This window comes from Lithobates pipiens, unplaced genomic scaffold (assembly GCF_037356315.1).
Source record: "Lithobates pipiens isolate NorthernLeopardFrog02 unplaced genomic scaffold, aLitPip1_a1.2 Scaffold_28, whole genome shotgun sequence".
Lineage (NCBI taxonomy): Eukaryota > Metazoa > Chordata > Amphibia > Anura > Ranidae > Lithobates > Lithobates pipiens.
The window spans coordinates 147,438,263-147,460,094 of NW_027507789.1; the positions used below are offsets into that span (position 1 = coordinate 147,438,263).

Sequence of the window (21,832 nt, forward strand, 5' to 3'; positions counted from 1 at the left end):
AAGTCCTGAACTCAACCCGATAGAACACTTTTAGAATGCAGACGGCAAGCTAGGCCTTCTTTCTAACATCACTGCCTGACCTCACAAATGTGCTTCTGGAAGATTGGTCAAACATTCCCATAGACACCCTCCTAAACCTTGTGGACACCCTTCCCAGAAGAGTTGAAGATGCTATAGCTGCAAAGGGTGGACCAACTCAATATTGAACCATGTGCAAGTAAGGGCTGGCGTCCCAATACTTTTGGTAATATAGTGTATGAGATTAAAAGCTGAGCAGCTATAAAAGACATGAATTAATGAAGATAATTATTCATTTATCAACCATTAAATGTTTTTGTCTTTGTATCAGCCTCCTACTGCGTATATGCAGTGTATTTATCTTTTAGCTTTGTTTTTGCTGGGTGACTCTACATTACTTTGCACTGAATATTCCTCTTTGCAGCTTACCATGTCCTCTGTACCAATTGACATTCCTTTCTTTCAGTGGTATGACCCGCTCTTCTCTGTGCTTGGAAATGAGGAACATTTAGGTAATGTGAACCATTTTCTTCAGCAAGCCTTTATAATACAAGATAATGGTATAGTATTCCTATTATGCAGTCAATTTGCCAGTCAGCTTGTGTTTTGTTAATTTCAGCTCCTCCGTACATTTCAGACACAAAATTCCCAAAATCTAAAATAACCGAGGGGAAACAAATTTTGTCTTCCAGAACCCTTCCTGTCTTTGCTCCTGGTTGTGTCTCAAAGCAATTTTGCTCTAGATCTTCAGGTAAGTTTAAATCGCGTACACCTACCTGCATAAAGCATTATTATTATTATTATTATTATTATTATTATTATACGCTATTTTTATAGCGCCAACAGTTTACGCGGCACTTTACAATGTAGAGGGAGGACAGCACAATTACAGTACAATACAGAAGAGATGGGAGGGCTCTGCTTGTAGCGCTTACATTCTAAAGGGTGATACAAAAGGTAATAGATGCGGGGAATTATTTGATGGGGGGGGGCTGGGGGACAGTTGTTAGGTGGGTGTGGGTTAGGCATTGACAGCATTTTTAAACTGTTTTTGGCGGTGAACCGCTGATATTTCACTGGTGCTAAATCTGAAGCTCAAGCTAAAAATGTTTGTAAGCAAATTTCGTTTTTTGTCCATTCAAAGCAAAGCAACAGGTTTGTTATATCTTCCTTCTCAACAGCAGCACCTACCCTCCTCCGATCTGAAAATACCTGGTATATTTCGGGTATGGGGAAGCACGCGGCAGCACTGGGTCAATCCTAATCACCAGAAAAGTGACATGGGGGAGAGTCCATGGCCTCATGACACTTGGCTTACATAGGTCCACTTCACCTGCTACCGGCAGCCAAATAGAGCAATGGTGGAAGGAAGTAAAGGTGGGTGTGTGCTAGGGAGAGGATAATAGGTAACCTGTTCATTTACTGTGCATGGGAAAGGGCAGATCCACTTGGTTACTGTGGGCAAGGTTTATATCAGCCTTTCTCAAACTTTTCCTCACAGAGGAACCCTTGAAAGAACTTTCTGCTCTCAGGGAAACCCTGCTAAAAGTTCCTATATCTACAACTCATGATACATTAGTGTGATGGTCAGTGAGAAGAATGCTCCTTACACAAGTGGTCATTGGGAAGAATTCCCCCCTTACACATAGCTAAAAAGAGCAATGGTGTTAGGGGGAACTTATCTGAGATGCAGAAATTGCTTATTGATCAAGGAACCCCTAAAAAACCTCTGGAGGAACCCTAGGATTCCATGGAACCCTGGTTGAGAACCCCTGGTTTAGATTGTCTGTCCAGTATTCTAGTTATCTGTGTATCCATTGGGAACATTCTGCCCCCCCCCCCTCCCCAGGTTTGTGTTGGTTATCTTTAGAACTTTGCTGTGGGCTAACTTCTCCATCTTGAGTACATTCTCCATATGTTCACCTAGGGTGTCCCTGGCTCTCCAATGAAGTCCCCAAAGGAATACATGGAGCATGCATTCCACATAGGGGTATACTCCTCTGTCATCAGGGGATCTACTGCCATTTGTGACTAGATCAGATATATTAACTGTTTAGTTTCCCCATTTGAACACAGTACTGCTCAAACTTCTGTTCAAATCTGTGTTGGACATGGCTGCATGTGACCTGCTATGGCCTACTATTTGCTCACCTATACTTGATGTACATTTCAATCACATGTCAAATGCAGGAAAAGTATGCTTATCTAGGCTAGCTTCTATGGCCTGGCGATAAGTGTCAAAAACAGTCCACTACATAAAGGCTAAGTTCACCTCCCCCCCCACACACAGTTTCACTATGTACCAATATATCATTAATATTACCCTTCTGCAGAAAAGAAAAAAAAAATTCTCTAGTAGGGATGAGCTTGGTGTTCGTGTCGAACGCTTGTTCGACTCAAACACTGGCTGTTCACCCATTCAGCGAAGCCAGAACTCTGTGGGCCATTCGCGCCAAATTCATGTGGCGCTCATGGCCTACAATGCACTGCGTCATTGCAGTGCATTGCTGGCTCATGATTGGCCAAGCATGCACTGTGACCCAGCATGCTTGGCCAATCACAGCGCCGGCAGCGAGGAGAGCCATAATTGGCCACAGGTAGGATGCCTGTGGCCAATTATAGCTCAGGCTGTTTTTTTTTTTTTTTTTTTAACAGGTAAGTTTTTATTTATCACCATTAAATAAATGAAACAAACATTGGTACAATACAACAGCGCATTGCACATCCCAACATAACAGAGTGTTCAGTGTACAATCGGTTAAACAGACTTATAATTTAGCTGATGATGGTCGAAAGGTATAGGAGAGGAAATAAGGCAAAAGGGAAAAAGAAGGGGAAGAGGAAAAGGGGGGGGGGGGGGGAAGGGGGGAAAGAGAGCAAAAGTCAAATCTCCAGAAATAGCTCATAGTGACAAACAATTCACATCAATACCGCATTTAGCCCACAGCATTCAGTAATGATCAAGTAAATACAGGAGAACATCCTGAGACCCGCAACCACCCATCCCGCTAGTTACCCATCTACACTCCCACCCAAGACCCCCAAATCTTATCAAATTTGGACGGGCACTTACGACTCATGTATGTCAACTTATATAGTGGAAGAGCGGAGTCAATCAGCCCTTTCCATTGTGAAATCCCAGGGGGGTCCGCCTTCTTCCAGTTAAGGAGAATAGTCTTCCTGGCATAAAATGCCGCATAAAATACAAACAATTGCCTATGTGTACCCACCACTACTTTGTCACATACCCCCAACAGCAAGACCACAGGGTCCAGCCCCACCGAGAGGCCCCCCACCGAATTCAGCACCCCCACCACCCCCCTCCAGAAGGTCTGAATAGCTGGGCATTCCCACACCACATGGATAAATGTCCCAACCTCCACACCACATTTCGGACATCGATCTGAGCTTAGTGGGTATATTCTCGAAAGTCTCTGTGGAGTGTAGTATGCCCTATGAAGAAACTTCAGTTGAATAAATCTGTCGCGCGCAGAGATCATCCGGGGAATGTAATTCTGAATGCCCTCCTGCCAGTCCTCCTCATCCAGTGATGGGAGATCAGACCTCCATTTGCTAAAAAGCGCAGACTCCGTTTCGGGTTCCGAAATGGAGAGTCTAAGGTACAGGGAGGAGAGGACCCGATCCGCATATTTGGCTATGAGAAACTTTTCAATTTGGTTCGAGCAGACCGAGATTGGGGCAGGGAATTGGGCCCGCGCCGCATGGCGCAGCTGCAGGTATCTAAAAAACATCTTATTCGGCAGCCCAAACTCCCTCTTGAGAATATCAAAGTTTAGGAGGACCCCCCTAGGCATAATCTGCTGTATGGTCGTGATGCCGTATTTGGCCCACAGGGCAGGGTCCGGGATAGATTTGAAATGGCTCAATCGCGGATTGCCCCACAGCGGCGTGTGAGGTGAAACCTCCAAAGGACCATTAAGTTTCCTCGCCACCTGCATCCACACACGCACCGTCGTCGCCATATTCGACGTGACCGTAGGGTGAGCTTTAGGGCCCCTAAATACCAAATTACTAAGCGCAGCATAAGACCCCAGGATGGCCGCCTCTAGGTTAACCGACGGATTGGATCTCGATTGTACAAACCACCACCGCACTGTCACCAGTACCGCTGCCCAATAGTATTGTTTCAGGCATGGTAAGGCCAGGCCCCCAGCCGAGAGAGGCCGCTGGAGGGCCAGCCTCCCCACCCTGGGCACCGCTCCAGCCCAAATAAACGTATTGATCACCCGGTCTGCCCTGAGGAAAAAAGAATTCGGGATCGGGGTAGGGGTGTTCCGAAAGACATACAAGAACTTTGGCAAAAAGGTCATCTTCAAGAGGTTAATTCTACCCACCGGTGACAAGGGCAAAGACTTCCACATCTGGCACTTAACAGTCAGGTCGTCTAAGATAGGGTACACGTTGTCAGCTAGATAGAGCTTAGGATCTCGCACCAGAATCCCCAAGTAACGGAACCCCTGAACAAATTTCAGTGGCGTCGGCGTAACTTCAGCACGAGGATCCTGGGGGAGTGAGAACAACAAGGATTTATCCCAATTAATTCTAATTCCCGAGAAGGAAGCGAATTCCTCCATCATACCCAAGACCCTCTGCAGGGAGACAGACGCATCAGGTAGGTAAAGAAGTGCATCGTCCGCATACAGCGAAATTTTTTCTTCAAGGGGACCCACTCGCAGCCCCCCAAATGCCTCCGATGCCCGTAAAAGAATGGCCAGGGGCTCTATGGCTAGTGCAAAGAGGCCAGGGGACAGAGGGCACCCCTGTCTCGTACCTCTACCCAACGCGAACTCCTCCGATACCGCACCGTTGGTTCGGACTCTGGCCACGGGGTGATTATAAAGCAGCCGAATCCAGGAAATAAATTTAGGGCCAAAGCGAAAGCGCTCCAAAACTCCCCAGAGAAATTGCCATTCGACAGAGTCGAACGCTTTTTCTGCGTCGAGCGATGCAACCACTCCCTGTCCTTGTCCCACCCTAGCCCTAGAAACGTGGGTATAGAGGCGCCTAATGTTAATGTCAGTGCCCTTGCCCGGCATAAAGCCCGTTTGATCACCGTGTACCAGGGTCAGAATAACAGAGTTAAGCCGATTTGCCAAAATTTTTGCCACTACCTTCGCATCGACATTAAGCAGAGAAATTGGGCGATAGGAGGAACAGTACTCAGGGTCCTTATTCGGTTTAGGGATAACGACTATCACCGCCTCAGACATCGTGGGGGGCAGACTCCCTTCAGTTAGCATAGTACGGAGTAGGGCATGAAATCGCGGCGCAAGTGTATCAGCGTGCGTTTTATAGAACTCTGCCGGCAGGCCATCCGGGCCCGGCGTTTTTGAGCTCTTGAGGGAGACAATAGCCGCCTGAACCTCCTCAAGAGAGATCGGGCCCTCCAGGCGGGTACGGTCCTCATCAGAGAGCTGCGGGAAGTCAACCCGGTCCAAAAAGTGACCAAGTGCATCCAGAGTAAAAACCTCCTTAGGAGCATAAAGGGCCTTATAAAATTGTACAAATCGGTCGTTAATTTGAGAGGGGTCTGATATCACCTCGTCATGTTCTCCTCTGATCCTGGCGATATGCGCCACAGAGGCCCTCTCCCTAGCCAACCAGGCCAAGAGTCTGCCCGTCTTTTCCCCCTGCTCAAAAATGCGTTGCGATTGGGCCAATAAGATCTTCCTACTACCCTCTGTCCTGAGCAAAGCAATCTCCCTGTGTATCGACTGCAAGGCCGAATAAGAGGCTTCACCACCCCCCTGCGTGTACGCTCTCTCAAGCTCCTGCGCCCTCCTCTCCGCCTCCGCCAGCGCCAACCTAGAATGTTTCCTGGCCTTGGAAATGGCAGTCTGATACTGACCCCTGGCATAGGCCTTAAAAGCGTCCCAGAGCACCGTGGACGTCGCGGTGCCTGCATTTACCCCCCAGTAAACACCTAATTCCCCCTCAACCTCCGGGGCAACCCGCTCGTCCGTCACCCAATACCCGGAAAGCCGCCACATGGCGGGGCCCAAAGTGGGGCCCACCTCCAGCCGCAGCAGCATGGGAGCGTGGTCTGAAATACCCCTAGGCAGGACCTCCACACCAACCGTGCGGGGCAGTAGCAGAGCGTCAGCCAGCAGCAGATCAATCCTTGAAAAGGAAGCATAAGTGGCAGAGTGGCATGTGTATTGCTTGTCAGTAGGATGTTTCCACCGCCAGATATCAGTGAGCCCGTAAAGATCCATCCAGGTCATAAGCGGGGAGCTCTGACCCACCCCCCCCCGAAACCTATCTAATGAGGGGTTCGGGGTCATATTAAAGTCACCCGCCATCAAAACAGCAGCACCTGGGTACAGTGCCATGATAGGGGTCAATTTGTTAAGGAGCTCCATGGTAGCCGGCGGGGGAACATAAACTCCCAGCAGCAGCATCTCCAATCCATTACAGATGGCATGGATCACCACATACCTGCCACCCGGATCCAAATGGAGATCCAATAGGTTAAATTGAAGAGACCTGTGCACCAGAACACTGACCCCCCTAGCATACACAGAGTAAGTAGAATGATAATATGCCCCAACCCAGGGTTTCTTAAGGGCCAGCGTCCTTCCACCCGCCAGATGAGTCTCCTGCAGTATACAAATCTGTGGAGAGTATCGCTTAAGATACGTGAAAACCAGGGAACGCTTGAGCCTCGAGTTAAGGCCTCGCACGTTCCAGGATAGAATGGTTAAAGGAGCCATAGACTCATCTCACAGAAGTGGACACGGCCTCCCAGAAACCACAACCCAGCACCCAGGAGATCCCCCAACAGCCCGCAAATCCAAACCCCCCCACCCCCCCCCCCCCAAAGAACCCCCCCCCCCACATCAGTAAATAGACATTTCCAAAATTCCTCCCCTGACACATCAGAACTATACCAAAAATCAGACCTCAGCAGCACAGATATATATAGTGAATAATACTTACAAAAGAATGTCCTGAACACAATACCCGAAATCCCCCCCCTCCCACCCCCCACCCCGACACCACCCCCCAAACTTCGGTGTGCCCTATCCCCAAACCAAACCGCCCTGGTAACAACCATGGGGATGCATGAAAAGATGAGCACCATGAGTGCAACCGTCTGAGCACCGCAAGTCCAGCCCAGTCCATTTGTCGGATAAGAGGGCCCTGCAGAGGCATGATAGACTAGATTCAGTTCACCCGGCCGTAGCCGGGGGCAGATTCTTGAAAGAAAAACTGTTGCAAAACAAAAAGGGAGCATATCGCCACCAACAAAGGAAAGTCATAGTCAGAGTAGGCTCAGGCACAGTAGAGACAGTCAAACTGGAAACAAAGTGGTAAAAACACCGCCATTGCCACTAAGCGGATCTCAAACCGGCCCATGCCTATCGAGTCCGGCTAGAGCTTCGTTCAAATTAAATGTAGGGTCCATGTGGAAGGCAAACAAACAAACAGCACCCTAGGGGCAGCTCACCGATCATCCCTGTTTCTTGGCAAGGTTTCCAACCAGTGCGCAGCATCTTCCGGCGATGTGAAAAAACGAACCGTCTCACCATCTTGTACACGAAGTCGGGCCGGGAACAACATACTGTATTTAATTCGTCTATTGCGGAGGTTCAGCTTTACCTGGTCAAATGATCGGCGTAGCTTCTGGGTATCAATGGAATAATCCGGGAAGATCATCAATCGCGCCCCCTCATAGGTAAGAGCCTCCACCTTGCGGGCCTCCCGCAGCACCAAATCGCGGTCCCTAAAGTGGAGAAGGCGAAGAATGAAGGTACGTGGAGGAGCCCCCGGAATGGTCCGGGCGGCAGGCATTCTGTGTGCCCTCTCCACCGTGAAGAAATTTGAAAAGGGTGCCTGAGGCAGGAGCTTGCGGAGCAGGTTCTCCGTGAAGGTGTGGGGATCTGCTCCTTCCGCCCCCTCAGGTAGTCCCACAATGCGAAGGTTATTCCTTCGATTCCTGTTCTCAGAATCTTCCGCCCTACTTTCCAGTATCTTCACCCTGGTTTGCAACGTTCGGAGTGTCCCGGAGTGATCTCGCAGAGCGTCTTCAGAGTCGCCCAGCCGCCGCTCCGCCTCAGTCAACCGGGTGCGGAACGAATCCATATCCCTTCGGACACGGCTGATATCGAGCTGCACCGATTCGATCTTCCCCGTCAGGGTAGATTGGCAGGTGGTGATAGCCTGCATCAATGCCGCGAAATTCGACTGCTCTGAGAGCGCCGGGTCCGGATCTTCCGACGGGGACGCCATGCGGGCCGCAGGCTTCGGGTCCGGAGATAGGCCGGAGTTAGGCCGCGGCTTAGATTTGGCCGATGCGGGGGTCCTACGGCAACCGGAGCTACCCCTACCCTTGGTCATCCCCTCCCGGGACCGTGTGCACAAGGGTAAGCTGCTCCACGAGCGGTATCTGCAGGGCTAGGAGTCAATTACAGCGGATGGTCAGCGGAGCTCTCAGCAAGTGCGTCCGCTCAGTCGGCCATCTTGGACACGCCCATAGCTCAGGCTGTTTAGTACACACCCCACACTAGATAAGGCCGCCAGTGCGGCAGCCTTGTGTAGTGTTCCAGCATCTGCAGGAATTAGTGGGTGTTGTGTGGACCTGTATCTACCCTTTATTGCTGTTCTCTAATTAAGCCATCTGCAGGAGTTAGTTGGTGTTGTGTGCCTCCAGCACAGTAAACACCTGTATCTACCTTTTATTGCTGTTCTCTAATAGAGCCATCTGCAGGAGTTGGTGGGTGTTGTGTGCCTCCAGCACAGCACAATATACACCTGTATCTACCCTCTGTTGCTGGAGTTCTATAATAAAGGCATCTGCAGGAGTTAGTGGGTGTTGTGTGCCTCCAGCGCAGTATAAACCTGTATCTACTCTTTATTGCTGGTGTTCTATCATAGAGGCATCTGCAGGAGTTAGTGGGTGTTGTGTGCCTCCAGCACAATATACACTACCCAATTGCTGGTTTTCCCATCTCCCGCTGGCCATGGGACACGCTTGTCTTGTTAGACTTGGTAGAGTTGATGACCAAGCCCTCTTCATCCTCCGCATCCTCTCTCACCCAGGCTCAGGGTACTAGCAAAGCAGCTGCCAAGGCATCCTCTTCCCTCGTCTCAATGTCATCATCAGTAACTCCTTCCCTAGACCCACCATGTCCTCCTGAGGAGTCCCCCGAACTGTTTGAGCACAGTGTTGGGTACATGCTCCAGGAGGATGCCCAGTGTTTTGAAGGCTCTGATGATGATACTCCACTAGAGGAAGGCAGTAGCGTGAGCGCAGAGAGCTGCAGCATACTGCCAGGTTTGCTCCAGTGATGAAGAGGGAGGGGATGATGAGATCACTCCACATGGGTGCCTGGTAGGAGAGAGGAGGAGGAGAAGGCACATCTCCAATGAGGCAGGATGCCCTCCAGGGGCCAGCTTAGGGGCAGCACACCGACTGAATCACACCGCAGAGCTCCGCCTGTGCAAGGCGCTGCCTATGCGGGGTATTACAAAAGTTCTTTGGTGTGGGCCTTTTTTGAGATGAGTGCATCAGATCGCACCGCTGATATTTGCAACATATGTCTCAAGCGTATCTCGCGTGGCCAAAACATCAGCCGCTTGGGCACCACATGTTTGACTAGTGATGGACGAACTTCCGACGGGATGTTTCGCGAACGCGGCTGATAGTTCGCGAACCGTAACGTTCGCGGCGGGCCCCATTGACTTCAATGGGAGGTGAACTTTGCAAACCTACAGGTAAAATTTGCAGCCACAAAATAATTACTAGCTGTGCAAACATAGTCCCACCACATGGCCAATGACATAACACATGTATAAGGTGAATCTGGGATCGACAACTACAAGCATTCTTTTTTTATATGTGAAATTGTTGTGACAATTCAGGACTGTGGAGCGCATGAAGGCAATGGAGGAGAGGGAAGGTCAGGGTAGGCAAAGAAGAGGGTGCAGGAGATGATCACCAGCAGCGTGACATACAGCAATGACACCTGCACCGTGATAGAGTGATCTGACACCAGCACCGTGATAGAGAGCACTGACATCAGCAGCGTGAAATACAGCAATGACACCTGCACCGTGATGGAGTGATCTGACACTAGCACCGTGATAGAGAGCACTGACATCAGCAGCGTGACATAAAGCACTGACGCCAGCACCGTGATATACAGCACTGACACCAGCACCGTGATATACAGCACTGACATCAGCAGCGTGACATACAGCAATGACACCTGCACCGTGATAGAATGATCTGACACCAGCACCGTGATAGAGAGCACTGACATCAGCAGCGTGACATAAAGCACTGACACCAGCACCGTGATATACAGCACTGACACCAGCACCGTGATAGAGAGCACTGACACCTGCACCATAAGCAGCCCCAGGAGGAAGTCAGCACAGCACAGGGATGGTGGGAGCCCCTCATAATGAGCATAGCACAGGGATGGTGGGAGCCTTTCATAATATGCACAGCAGAGGTACAGTCCCAGGAGGAAGTCAGCACAGCACAGGGATGGTGGGAGCCCCTCATAATAAGCAGCCCCAGGAGGAAGTCAGCACAGCACAGGGATGGTGGGAGCCCCTCATAATGAGCATAGCACAGGGATGGTGGGAGCCCCTCATAATGAGCATAGCACAGGGATGGTGGGAGCCCCTCATAATATGCACAGCAGAGGTACAGCCCCAGGAGGAAGTCAGCACAGCACAGGGATGGTGGGAGCCCCTCATAATAAGCAGCCCCAGGAGGAAGTCAAGTATGTGCAAGTATTTTATACGTGTATTACACAACTATATACTGCACACCAAATAGTACACCTATACCAGTCCTTAAGGACCTTTGTGGAACTAGTAGCTAGGGATTAGCAAACTGTACCTCAGTCCCTATACTGATAAAGGACTGCTGCAGCAGAAGGGCAGCAGTCAGCAGTAGTGCACCTCAACCCTATATATTGTGGACCTATACCAGTCCTTAAGGAATAGCAGACGGTACCTCACTCAACCCTATGTACTGTAGTACCCTATACCTTACCAGTCCTTATAAGGACCTTTGTGGAACTAGTAGGTTGTGAATGATTAGCAGACTGTACCTCAGTCCCTATACTGATAAATGACTACTGCAGCAGAAGGGCAGCAGTCAAGTATAATATTCTTTCTATATTTGGAAGAAAGAATATTATACGTGTACAAGCCTATTACCATACCAGTCCTGAAAAGAACCTTTGTGGACCTAATAGTAACAGCAACTGATTAAACTGACTGTCCCTCACTGCCACACACAACTTCCTGCCTGTCCCTATTTAAACTGAAAAAAAAACAGGCTGCTGGAACAATAACTTGAATAGCACTCAAAACTATATCCTGTATTACTTTAACATACCAGTCCTGAAAAGGACTTTTGTGGACCTAATAGTAACAGCTGATGATTAAACTGACTGTCCCTGCTGCACACAGCGTCCTGTCCCTCTCTCTACACTGACAAAAGACAGGCTGCTGCAACAATCACTAGCACAGCAGTGCCTCAAACCTATATCCTGAACTACACCTAACACCTATACCAGTCCTGAAAAGAACTTTTGTGGACCTAATAGCTAGCGATTTGGGTCACTGCAGTCTCTCCCTGCTCCACACAGCAACCTCTCCCTATAGTGACATACGAAAGAATGTAAAATGGCCACCGGATCGGGTGTATTTATAAGTTAGGGGGAATGTCCAAGTGTCCATGTGCTGTAATGTCTCAATTGGCTGTCCTGTACCCCATGATGGATGTGTCATCATAGGTCAAAGTTCTTTTACACAGTAAACACGGAAGTCCGCCGGGCGAACGGCCGCAATAGTCCGCCAATCGGGCGGACCGCGAACAGCCGAAATTTGCCGCAAAATGACCGCCGGGCGAACCGTTCGGCCATCCCTATGCTTGACCAGACATATGTTGACCTGCCATGCAGCTCGTTGGCAAGCGTACCTTAAAGACCCACACCAAAGAACAAAGCGGACCTCTCCTTGCTCCTCATCAGCTGGGATCTCCAACCCCACTAGACCTTCAGTCCTCTCTGAAACCTGCACTGAGAGGAATGAAGGTGTAGAATTAGGTGTATCACAGCCAAGTGCTTGCAGGCACTCTGCTAGCAGTACACCCGCGTCCAATTGTAGCAGGCAAATTTCCCTGCCCCAGCTGCTGGACCGTAGAAAGAAGTTCACTCCCAGCCATCCACATGCCCAGCAGTTAAATGCTAGCTTGCTTAAATTGCTAGCACTTCAACTACTGCCTTTTCAGTTGGTAGACTCGGCCCCCTTCCGTGAGTTTGTGCAATGTGCGGTTCCTCAGTGGCAGGTCCCCAAATGCCACGGAAGGTTACTCCGGCTCTCTACCGGCACGTGGAAGGCAATGTCCTTGCCTCGCTGGACAGGGCGGTCAGCGGTAAGGTGCATATTACTGCTGACTCATGGTCCAGCAGGCATGGACAGGGACATTACCTGTCTTTCACGGCCCATTGGGTCACTCTTCTGGCAGCTGGGAAGGATGCAGGACAAGGTGCAGTAGTGTTGGAGGTTGTTCCGCCACCATGCCTCCAAAATGCTACTATTGGTTGTGACACACCTCTCTCCTCCACCCCCTGCTCTTCTTCTTCCTCCATGGCCACTTACAGTGCTCTGTCCTCAGAACCAGCGGTGCTCCGTAGGCGTTCAAGAGACTACGCAAGTACGCAGGCAAAAAGATGCCATGCCGTGCTTGCGCTGGTTTGTTCGGGGGACAGGAGCCACACTGGGGCAGATATTTTGTCAGCTCTGCAGGGGCAGGCCAAGAGGTGGTTGATGCCACGCCAGCTTAAGGCAGGAATGGTGGTTTGCGACAATGGCACCACCTCCTCTCCGCCCTCTGACAGGGACAACTGACCCATGTGCCCTGTGTGGCTCACGTCCTTAACCTGGTGGCGCAGCGGTTCTTGGGCAGGTACCCGGGCTTACAGGATGTCCTCAAGCAGGCCAGGAAAGTCTGTGTGCATTTCCGCTGATCATTTAATGCCAGTGCTCGGCTGGCTGAGCTCCAAAAGGAGTTGAACCTGCCCAAGAACCGCCTTATATGTGACATGCCCACCAGGTGGAACTCAACATTGGCCATGCTGCAGCGGTTGCATACGCAGCAGAGGGCCATCAATGAGTACCTGTGCGACTACGGCACCAGGACAGGGTCAGGGGAGCTTGGTTTTTTTCTCACTACGCCAGTGGGGCAGGATCAGGGATGCATGCACTGTCCTGTCACCGTTTGAGGAGGCCACAAGGATGGTGAGCAGTGACAGCGCATGCATCAGTGACACTGTAGCTCTTGTCCACCTGTTGGAGCATACGCTGCTTGGAATAATGGACAGGGCACTTGAGGCAGAACAGAGGCAGGAAGAGGAGGATTTCCTTGCCTCTCAAGGGCCCCTTTATCCAGACAGTGTTCCTGCTGTCCCACCCATCACACAGGAAGAGGAGGAGGAGGAGGAGGAGGATGATTGTGTCAGCATGGAGGTGGAGCCTGGCACTCAGCAGCAGCAGTCTTGTAGGTATGATTTACAGTCCCAAGAAACCCGTGGACTTCTACGTGGCTGGGAGGAGCTGGCTTCGGATCATGTTGTCCTTAGTGACTCAGAGGACTCCGGACCGATTGCCTCAGCTAACCTACGCTGCATGGCCTCCCTGATCCTGCAAAGCCTGCGGAAGGATCCTCGTATTCTTCGGATGAAGGAGAGGGACCATTACTGGCTGGCCACTCTCCTTGATCCACGGTACAAGGGTAAGGTTGCGGACCTTCTCTTGCCATCGCAGAGGGAGCAGAGGATGAGACATCTCCGGTAGGCCCTGCAGAAAGGTCTGTGCAACGCATTCCCAGAGACTGGGAGGTTACAAACTCCTGGTCTTGGACAACGTGTTGCTGAGGCTTCGGACAGAAGGAGCGGTGGAGAAGGTGGCTGTCTGACCAATGCGTTCAGACAATTTTTTAGTCCACAGCCTCAAGGTATGACAGGTTCCAGCAACCATCGCCAGCGTCTGATTGATTTACATGGTGCAGGAATACCTAGGGGCAAGGTCAGACTTGGACACCTTTCCCACCGAAAATCCTCTGGCTTACTGGGTCTTGAGGATGGATCACTGGCCAGAGCTTGCACAGTATGCAATTGAGCTACTGGCCTATCCTGCATCCAGCGTTCTTTCGGAATGCACCTTCAGTGCTGTTGGTGGCTTTGTTACCGATCACAGGGTACGCCTGTCCACCGACTCAGTTGATTGACTGACTTTCATAAAGAGGAATCAGTTGTGGATCACCACCAGCTACCAAGCACCTGAAGCTGATGTAACCGAATAATTTTTTTTTAAATTTCACATCCCTTCAAGACTGCCTATGCTGATGCTGAGTGACTGTCCTGTTGTTATGTTGACTGTCTGTCCTCTTCCTCCTCCGCTGATATCTTGGAAGAACATTTTTGGTTCTGGGTGATGCCACCAGCCCAATTTTTCAGCCCCTGTTTAACAGGGGTGTGTAATAACAATTTTTGATGCAATGCTTTGCAGCAGGGCTCATTCCTGCACTCCAACTAGAGTATCTGGTAGAGGTTGCAGTGTTGTGGCACGAGCAAGCAGTGCCTAAGGCCCGATTTTTCAGCCCCTGTTTAACAGGAGCATGTAATTACAATTCTTGATATAATATTTCACAGCAGGGCCCGTTCCTGTGCCCACTGAGAGTAACTGTGAGGACTTGTAGTGTTGTGACACCAGCACCACCACCACAACCATCAAAGGCCCAATTTTTCTACCACTGTTCAACAATGGCATGTAATTACAATTCTTGATATAATCGTTCACAGCAGGGCGCTCCAGCGCTCCCTAAGAGTCACTTTGTGGCAACACCAACACCTTGTTCTGCCATTTCTGCAGAGAATATATGGTGCAGGCCCCTACTTTCAAACCTCCAACTTACAAACATCTCCTATTTGCAAACAGAAGGAGACAACAGGAAGTGAGATGAAAAAAGACGGACGGCAATTTTTTTTTATACAGGGGTGATAACCCTTCCCTGTTTTCCTAAAAGCTTAAAAATAGATTTTTTTGACTGGAGCTACACTTTAAAAATGTACCAGTTCATAATTACAAATAGATTCTTCTTAACACAACAAACCTACACAGTCTCTGTCTTGTTTGCACCGCCTGTATACTGCTGTTCTGAGTATATAGGGCCTGGGGGCCCCACACCTTTCCTTTTTTTAATATGGGTACAGGGTTCCCCTTAATATCCGTACCCAAAGGGGCTGGTAATGGGCGGCGGGGGCTACCTATGCCATTTTTCTCAATGATTTTCATCCATATTGCCCGAACCAGATATTACATTAAAACCGCAAGCAGTTTTAAATTACTTTTTTTCCGTTAAATGTCATTTTGTGGAGGGACTGTTCTAAACACGGGAAACACGTGCCACTTCACAGGCATACTATAGATGCCCCCCAGGCACGATATTTAAAGGAATATTTCACTTTTTTTTTCACTTTAATCGTCATTAAAATCAGTGCTCCCGAAAAAACGGCCGTTTTAAAAACATTTTAGGCATTGACCCATGTCCCCTGGGGCAGGAGCCAGGTCCCCAAACCCTTTTTAGGACAGTATCTTGCATATTAGCAGTTAAAATTAGCACTTTTTATTTCAAACGTTTGAGTCCCATAGACTTCAATGGGGTTCTAAAGTTTGTACGAATTTTCGGTCCGTTCGAAAGTTCTGGTGCAAACCGAACCGGGGGGGTGTTCAGCTCATCCCTATTCTCTAGTATCCTAGACCAGGTATCCCCTCACCATCCAGATTGTTGTATGGAAAACTTCTCTATTACTTCCTGGACAGCACTTAGGTTTGTTCAAACTGTTAACCAGTTGACCAGTTTGCCATACTGCACTGCGTTATTTTAACTGACAATTGCATGGTCCTGCAACTCTGTACCTAAACAAAATGTATGTCATTTTTTTCCCCACAAATAGAGCTTTCTTTTGGTGGTATTTGATCACCTTCTTTGTTTTTTATTTTTATAAACAAAAAAAGAGCAACAATTTTGAAAAAAAAACTATATATTTTACGTTCTGCTATAAAACAAATCCAATAGAAAAATGTAAAAAATCTAGTTTCTCCATAAATTTAAGCCAATATGTATTCTGCTTCATGTTTTTGGTAAAAAATAATCCCAATAAGCGTATATAGATTGGTTGGTGCAAACAGTAGTGTCTACAAACTATAGGAAACATTCTGGAATTTTTATTTATTTTATTTTTTACTAGTAATGGTGGCGATCAGCGAATAGTAGCAGGCGACTAGAGCTGCCTGGCCACCATATATGTATGTTATATGGTTGGCAAGTGCTTAAGACACAGGAAGGAGTTCACCAGCTGACCTCAATAACACACACCCTGCACCCGCTCTCCTCCTCCAGGAGATTGCTCCTCCCCACCTCTGTGCACACATACAGTACAATCATTGGCAAGGAACAACATTCTCACTGAATACACAGCCTTAGATCTGCCATCAACTATGTAGTGCAAGGGCCTACCTGAGTGGATACAGAGTGACCTTTTTTTATAGTTATAGTTTTAGTAAATCTGAAGAAGATCCTACAGAGATTGTACAATCAGATTGTTTAATATATGGCCACCTTTATACACCTAAAATTAACTATTCACACTTGCCATTAACTGCTTCCCGCCCACTGTATTGTCAAGTGACGGGCGGACAGTGGTACTCTCGCTCTGGGAGGACATCATATAACGTTCTACTCTCTCCACATGGCGTGGCAATCAATGGTGCGCTCTTTCGCTGGGACACAGTGCATCACTCACCCCGGAAAAGAGCCGATGGCGAGGCTCTTTACTCATGTGATCAGCTGTGTCCATCCACAGCTGATAACATGTAAACAAGGAAATGCCGGTTATCAGCATTCCTCTTCTCACACTGACAGCTTATGAGGAGAGGAAAGCTGGTCAGCGGCATTTCTTCAAAGGGGAGATCTGCAGAGATAATCGGTGCCCTGATCATCAGTGCAGCCCCAACAGTGCCCAGCAGTGATGCCAATTGGTGCTGCCTTTCAGTGCCACCTATCAGTGCCGTCTATCAGTGCCCATCATTGGCACCTATCAGTGCTCAGCAGTGCTGCATATTAGTGCTGCCTTGTAAGTGCCCATCAGTGCAGCCTATCATTGCCCATCAGTGAAAGAGAAAAAATACTTATTTTATAGAGAAAGATGTTTGGCCCCTTTTTTGCTAAAAAAAAAAAAAAATTCAAAAACACAGTGGTGATTAACCACTTGCAGACCGGACCATTTTGCTGGTCAAAGACCAGACCACTTTTTGCGATTCGGCACTGCGTCGCTTTAACTGACAATTGCGCGGTCGTGCGACGTGGTTTCCAAACAAAATTGACGTTCTTTTTTTCCCCACAAATAGAGCTTTCTTTTGGTGGTATTTGATCACCCCTGCGGTTTTTATTTTTTGCACTATAAACAAAAATAGAGCGACAATTTTGAAAAAAACGCATTATTTTTTACTTTTTGTTATAATAAATATCCCCCAAAAATATATAAAAAAAACATTTTTTTCCCTCAGTTTAGGCCGATGCGTATTCTTCTACATATTTTTGGTAAAAAAAAACGCAATAAGCGATTATTGATTGATTGGTTTGCGCAAAAGTTATAGCGTTTACAAAATAGGGATAGTTTTATAGCATTTTTATTAATTTTTTATTATTATTTTTTTTTACTAGTAATGGCGGCAATCAGCGATTTTTATTGTGACTGCGACATTGTGGGGGACCCATCGGACATTTTTGACACATTTTTGGGACCATTGTCATTTATACAGTAATCACTGCTATATAAATGCAGTGATTCCTGTGTAAATGACACTGGCAGTGAAGGGGTTAACCAGTGGGTGGCAGTGTAGGGGTTAAGTGTTCCTAGGGGTGTGTTACTAACTGTGGGGGGGTTGGGCTTTCATTTAGTGAACACTGATCTCTGCTCCAATCACGTGGAGCAGAGATCAGCGTCACTAGTTGCTAGGCAGAATAGAGAAATGCTGTTTACTCTGCATTTCCTCCATTCGGCCACTCCGTGAGACGATCGCGGGGATGCCCGCGGCGATCGAGTCCGCGGGTCCCGCGACCGAACTCACGGGGGTCCCGACCAGCGTGGGAGCGCGCCGCCGGCGGCGCGCTCCCGATGGCAGGGCGGCATTGAATATTGGACGTACCTGTACACCAATATGCCTGGCCGTGCCATTCTGTCTACGTACATCGCCGTGCGCTGGTCGGGAAGTGGTTAAATACCTCCCAAAAGAAAGCTCTATCTGTCTGAAAAAAAAAAAATTATAAAAATGTAGTTTAGATACAGCATTGCATGACCGCGCAATTGTCACTCAAAGTGCGACAGCGCTGAAAGTTGAAAGTTTGGCCTGAGCAGGAAGGAGGTAAAAGTGGCCAGTAGGCAAATCGTTAAAGTAGTTGGAAATTCCCACATGCCAAAATCCGCTGACAGGCAGGGTTTTTTTAACAGAAGAGACCCTAGAGGCAGGGGCGTTGCTAGGTCTACAAAAGATCTGGGGCTAGAGCCCATAGCAGCAAAGTAAAGAAAGTCATACACTTGGGAGGACATTATTATTATTATTATTATTATTATTATACAGGTTTTATATAGCGCCAACAGTTTGCTCAGCGCTTTACAACATGACGGCAGACATTACAGTTACATTACAATTTGGTACAAGAGGAATCAGAGGGCCCTGCTTGTTAGAGCTTACAATCTAAAAAGGAAGGGGCAATTGATACAAAAGGTAATAGCTGTGGGGGGGGATGAGCTGATGGAGGAAGTAAAACAATGTTAGTTAGAAGCAGGATAGGCTTCTTTGAAGAGAAGGGTTTTCAGGGATCGTCTAAAGATGGATAGATTAGGGGACAGTCGGACAGATTGGGGTAGGGAGTTCCAAAGGATGGGAGAGGCTCTGGAGAAATCCTGGAGGCGAGCATGGGAGGAGGTGACAAGGGAGCAAGAGAGCAGGAGGTCTTGGGCTGACCAAAGAGAGCGGCTTGGTTGGTATTTTGGGACTAGGTTAGTGATGTAACTAGGGGTAGAGTTATGGATGGCTCGAGGTCATCTCTCGCCTCAAGAGATGACCAGGGAGTGAATTAGAAGCTTGGTGGTGTCATTAGTTAAAAAGGGGCATATGCTGGAAATGTTGTGGAGGCTAAGGCGGCATGATTTGGACAGGGCTTGTATGTGGCCCTGAAAGGACAGTTCGGAGTCTAAGGTTACCCCGAGCACCCTGGCATGTGGGGATGGACTGATAGATGTGCCATTGATCTTGACAGAGAAGTCAGGCGAAGGGGCACGTGGGGGAGGAAATATTAAGAGCTCAGTTTTAGATAGATTAAGTTTGAGGAAGTGGTGTGACATCCAGGGTGATATGTCTGTTAGTAGATCAGTGATGCGTGAGGAGATTGATGGGGTGAGCTGAGGGGCATAGAGATAGATTTGGGTGTCATCAGCATATAAATGGTAGTGAAAGCCATGGGAGGCTGTCAGCTGACCCAGGGAGGACGTGTAGATTGAGAATAGTAGAGGTCCAAGGACAGAACCTTGGGGGACCCCAACGGAAAGGGGAGTTGGAGAAGAGGAAGTGGAGTTCTAAGTGACACTGAAGGTGCGATGAGATAGGCAAGATTCAAACCAACGGAGAGTGCAGCCTTGGAGACCAAGCAAATTGAGTTTTTTGAGGAGGAGGATGTGGTCAACTGTATCAAAGGCAGCAGAAAGGTCCAAGAGTAAGAGTATGGAATAATGACCATTGGTTTTGGCTGTTAGCAAGTCGTTAGTGAGTTTTAGAAGGGCGGTTTTTGTGGAGTGCTGTGGGGGAAATCCAGACTGAAGAGGATCGAGAAGGTTATTTTCAATGAGGTGGTTGCTCAGTCGGTTGTAGACTAAACGTTCAAGGAGTTTGGAGGCAAAAGGGAGTAAAGAGATGGTTGTTAAGATTGGTGGGGTCTGAGGCCTTTTTTGGTATGGGAGTGACTAGTGCATGTTTTAGAGGGTTGGGGAAGATGCCAGTAGAGAGTGAGAGGTTGAAGATATGAGTTAAGGAGTGTAGGATTGAGTCAGATGGTGACCATAGTATTTGAGAAGGAACAGGGTCCAGGGGGCAGGAGGTTAGGTGGGCATTAGAAAAAAAGTTTAGTGACTTCCTCTATAGTAGCTGGGTCAAAAGAGGAAAGTATTGATTGTGCAGGAGGACAGGGAGTGTAAGGTGAGGGAGATGTCTGTAGAGCGGAGATCTCAAGACGAATCGTCTCAATCTTATTTTTGAAGTGATAAGCAATCTCCTGGGCAGTGAGTAAGTTGGTGGGGGTAGTGGAGGAAGAAGTAGAGTGGTAAAGGTAGAAAAGAGTTGACGGGGACTGCGTGAGAGGGTGTTAATGAGAGTGATAAAGTAGGTCTGTTTGGCAGCGTGGAGGCAGGAATGGTATTTTTGGAGGGCAGATTTATATTGGCTGAAGTCTTGCTATGACTTAGTTTTACACCACAGGACATACACATGTATATCATTTACGTGTGTGTGATATATATATTTTTTGCCATGTGAAAAAATGAGCGTCTACACAGAAAAACGCACAGTAAAAAAACGTGAAATCAATGGGTGGCCCTTTGATTGTTGCAGGAAAAATGATCCAAAAAAAAGTGTGCTCCCACTACGCTAGGTATGAATAGGCCTGAATGTGAAATTACTGTGTGTTTATATCTGTGCATTTCTGAATGCATGGCAACCTGCACATATAATGCGCAATTTGCCTTGCGTTTCAAAAATGTGCTGCAAATGCACATCGCGCTTGCATTGCCATTACATGTTAAAGGTACCCAAAGCACTGGTAGCAGGCACCACGCTTCGCTCCGGATTGGGCTGCCCTATTTTTGGGGAGTGAAAATGTCCCAAAACACCCCCAAAAAAGCTTGTGCGGGAATGTGAGTTCCTGCTACGCAGGGATGTGAATGGAGCCTGAGAGCTGAATGTCTCCATCCACTCCCTCCTATGTACTTCTATAAAGATGGCCATACAATATGCAATCTGATTGTACAATCTCCTTTTTACACTTAGCAGAACTATAGAATAGGGGGACCCAACCTGAACAATGCATTCAATTTGTATCAAATCAGGCAGGCCCTTTTTTACATACTGTAGCTGATGGGAGATCAGAGGAGATGGTACAGATACCTCCCAGCTTTTTGAGATGGGAATGAGGGACATCTATCAGCAAAAGGACACACCCCCTAGGACATCTAGGCAAGCAAAGGACACACCCCCTAGGTGGGACATCTATCAGCAAAAGGACACACCCCCCTAGGACATCTAGGCAGGCAACGGACACACCCCTGCCACACCCCCTTAAAGGAGAACCCTCCAAGCGCAAAGCACTTACCTCGACTTGTTCAAGTCCAGACTTAGTTGGGGTAGGTGGAACACTTTGGTGGGGGTGGGTCAGCCCAACCCTTGACCTTTGACCTCTGGGGGACGCACCTTCTGACCTTTGACCTTTGGGGGAGGTCCCTGTTCCAATCCCTGAGTCCTAACCTTGTTCTTCTAGGGGAAACCCTAACCCTAAATTGTACAAAAAAAATAATCGGTTAAACCCATAAGTGCTTTTTACCACTTTTCCTTTATATTGGCTTTTTGAACTTACAAATGCAACAATTTAGAAATCAGATGACAGGTTTAGCACTGGGAAATACTTTTTTTATACTTTTATATTCTCAGACCAAAA

At 48.2% G+C, this 21,832-nt stretch overlaps 1 protein-coding gene across 2 annotated transcripts in view; it reads left to right on the forward strand.

Moving 5' to 3' along the window:
• Positions 1 to 21,832, forward strand: part of LOC143935654 (uncharacterized) — a 112,263-nt gene that overhangs the window by 19,104 nt on the left and 71,327 nt on the right. For both annotated transcript variants that reach the window (XM_077459682.1, XM_077459681.1), the window contains exons 5-6: positions 485 to 530; positions 711 to 769. In XM_077459682.1, the coding sequence (XP_077315808.1) occupies positions 485 to 530; positions 711 to 769 (105 nt within the window). The remainder of the gene's footprint in view (positions 1 to 484; positions 531 to 710; positions 770 to 21,832) is intronic.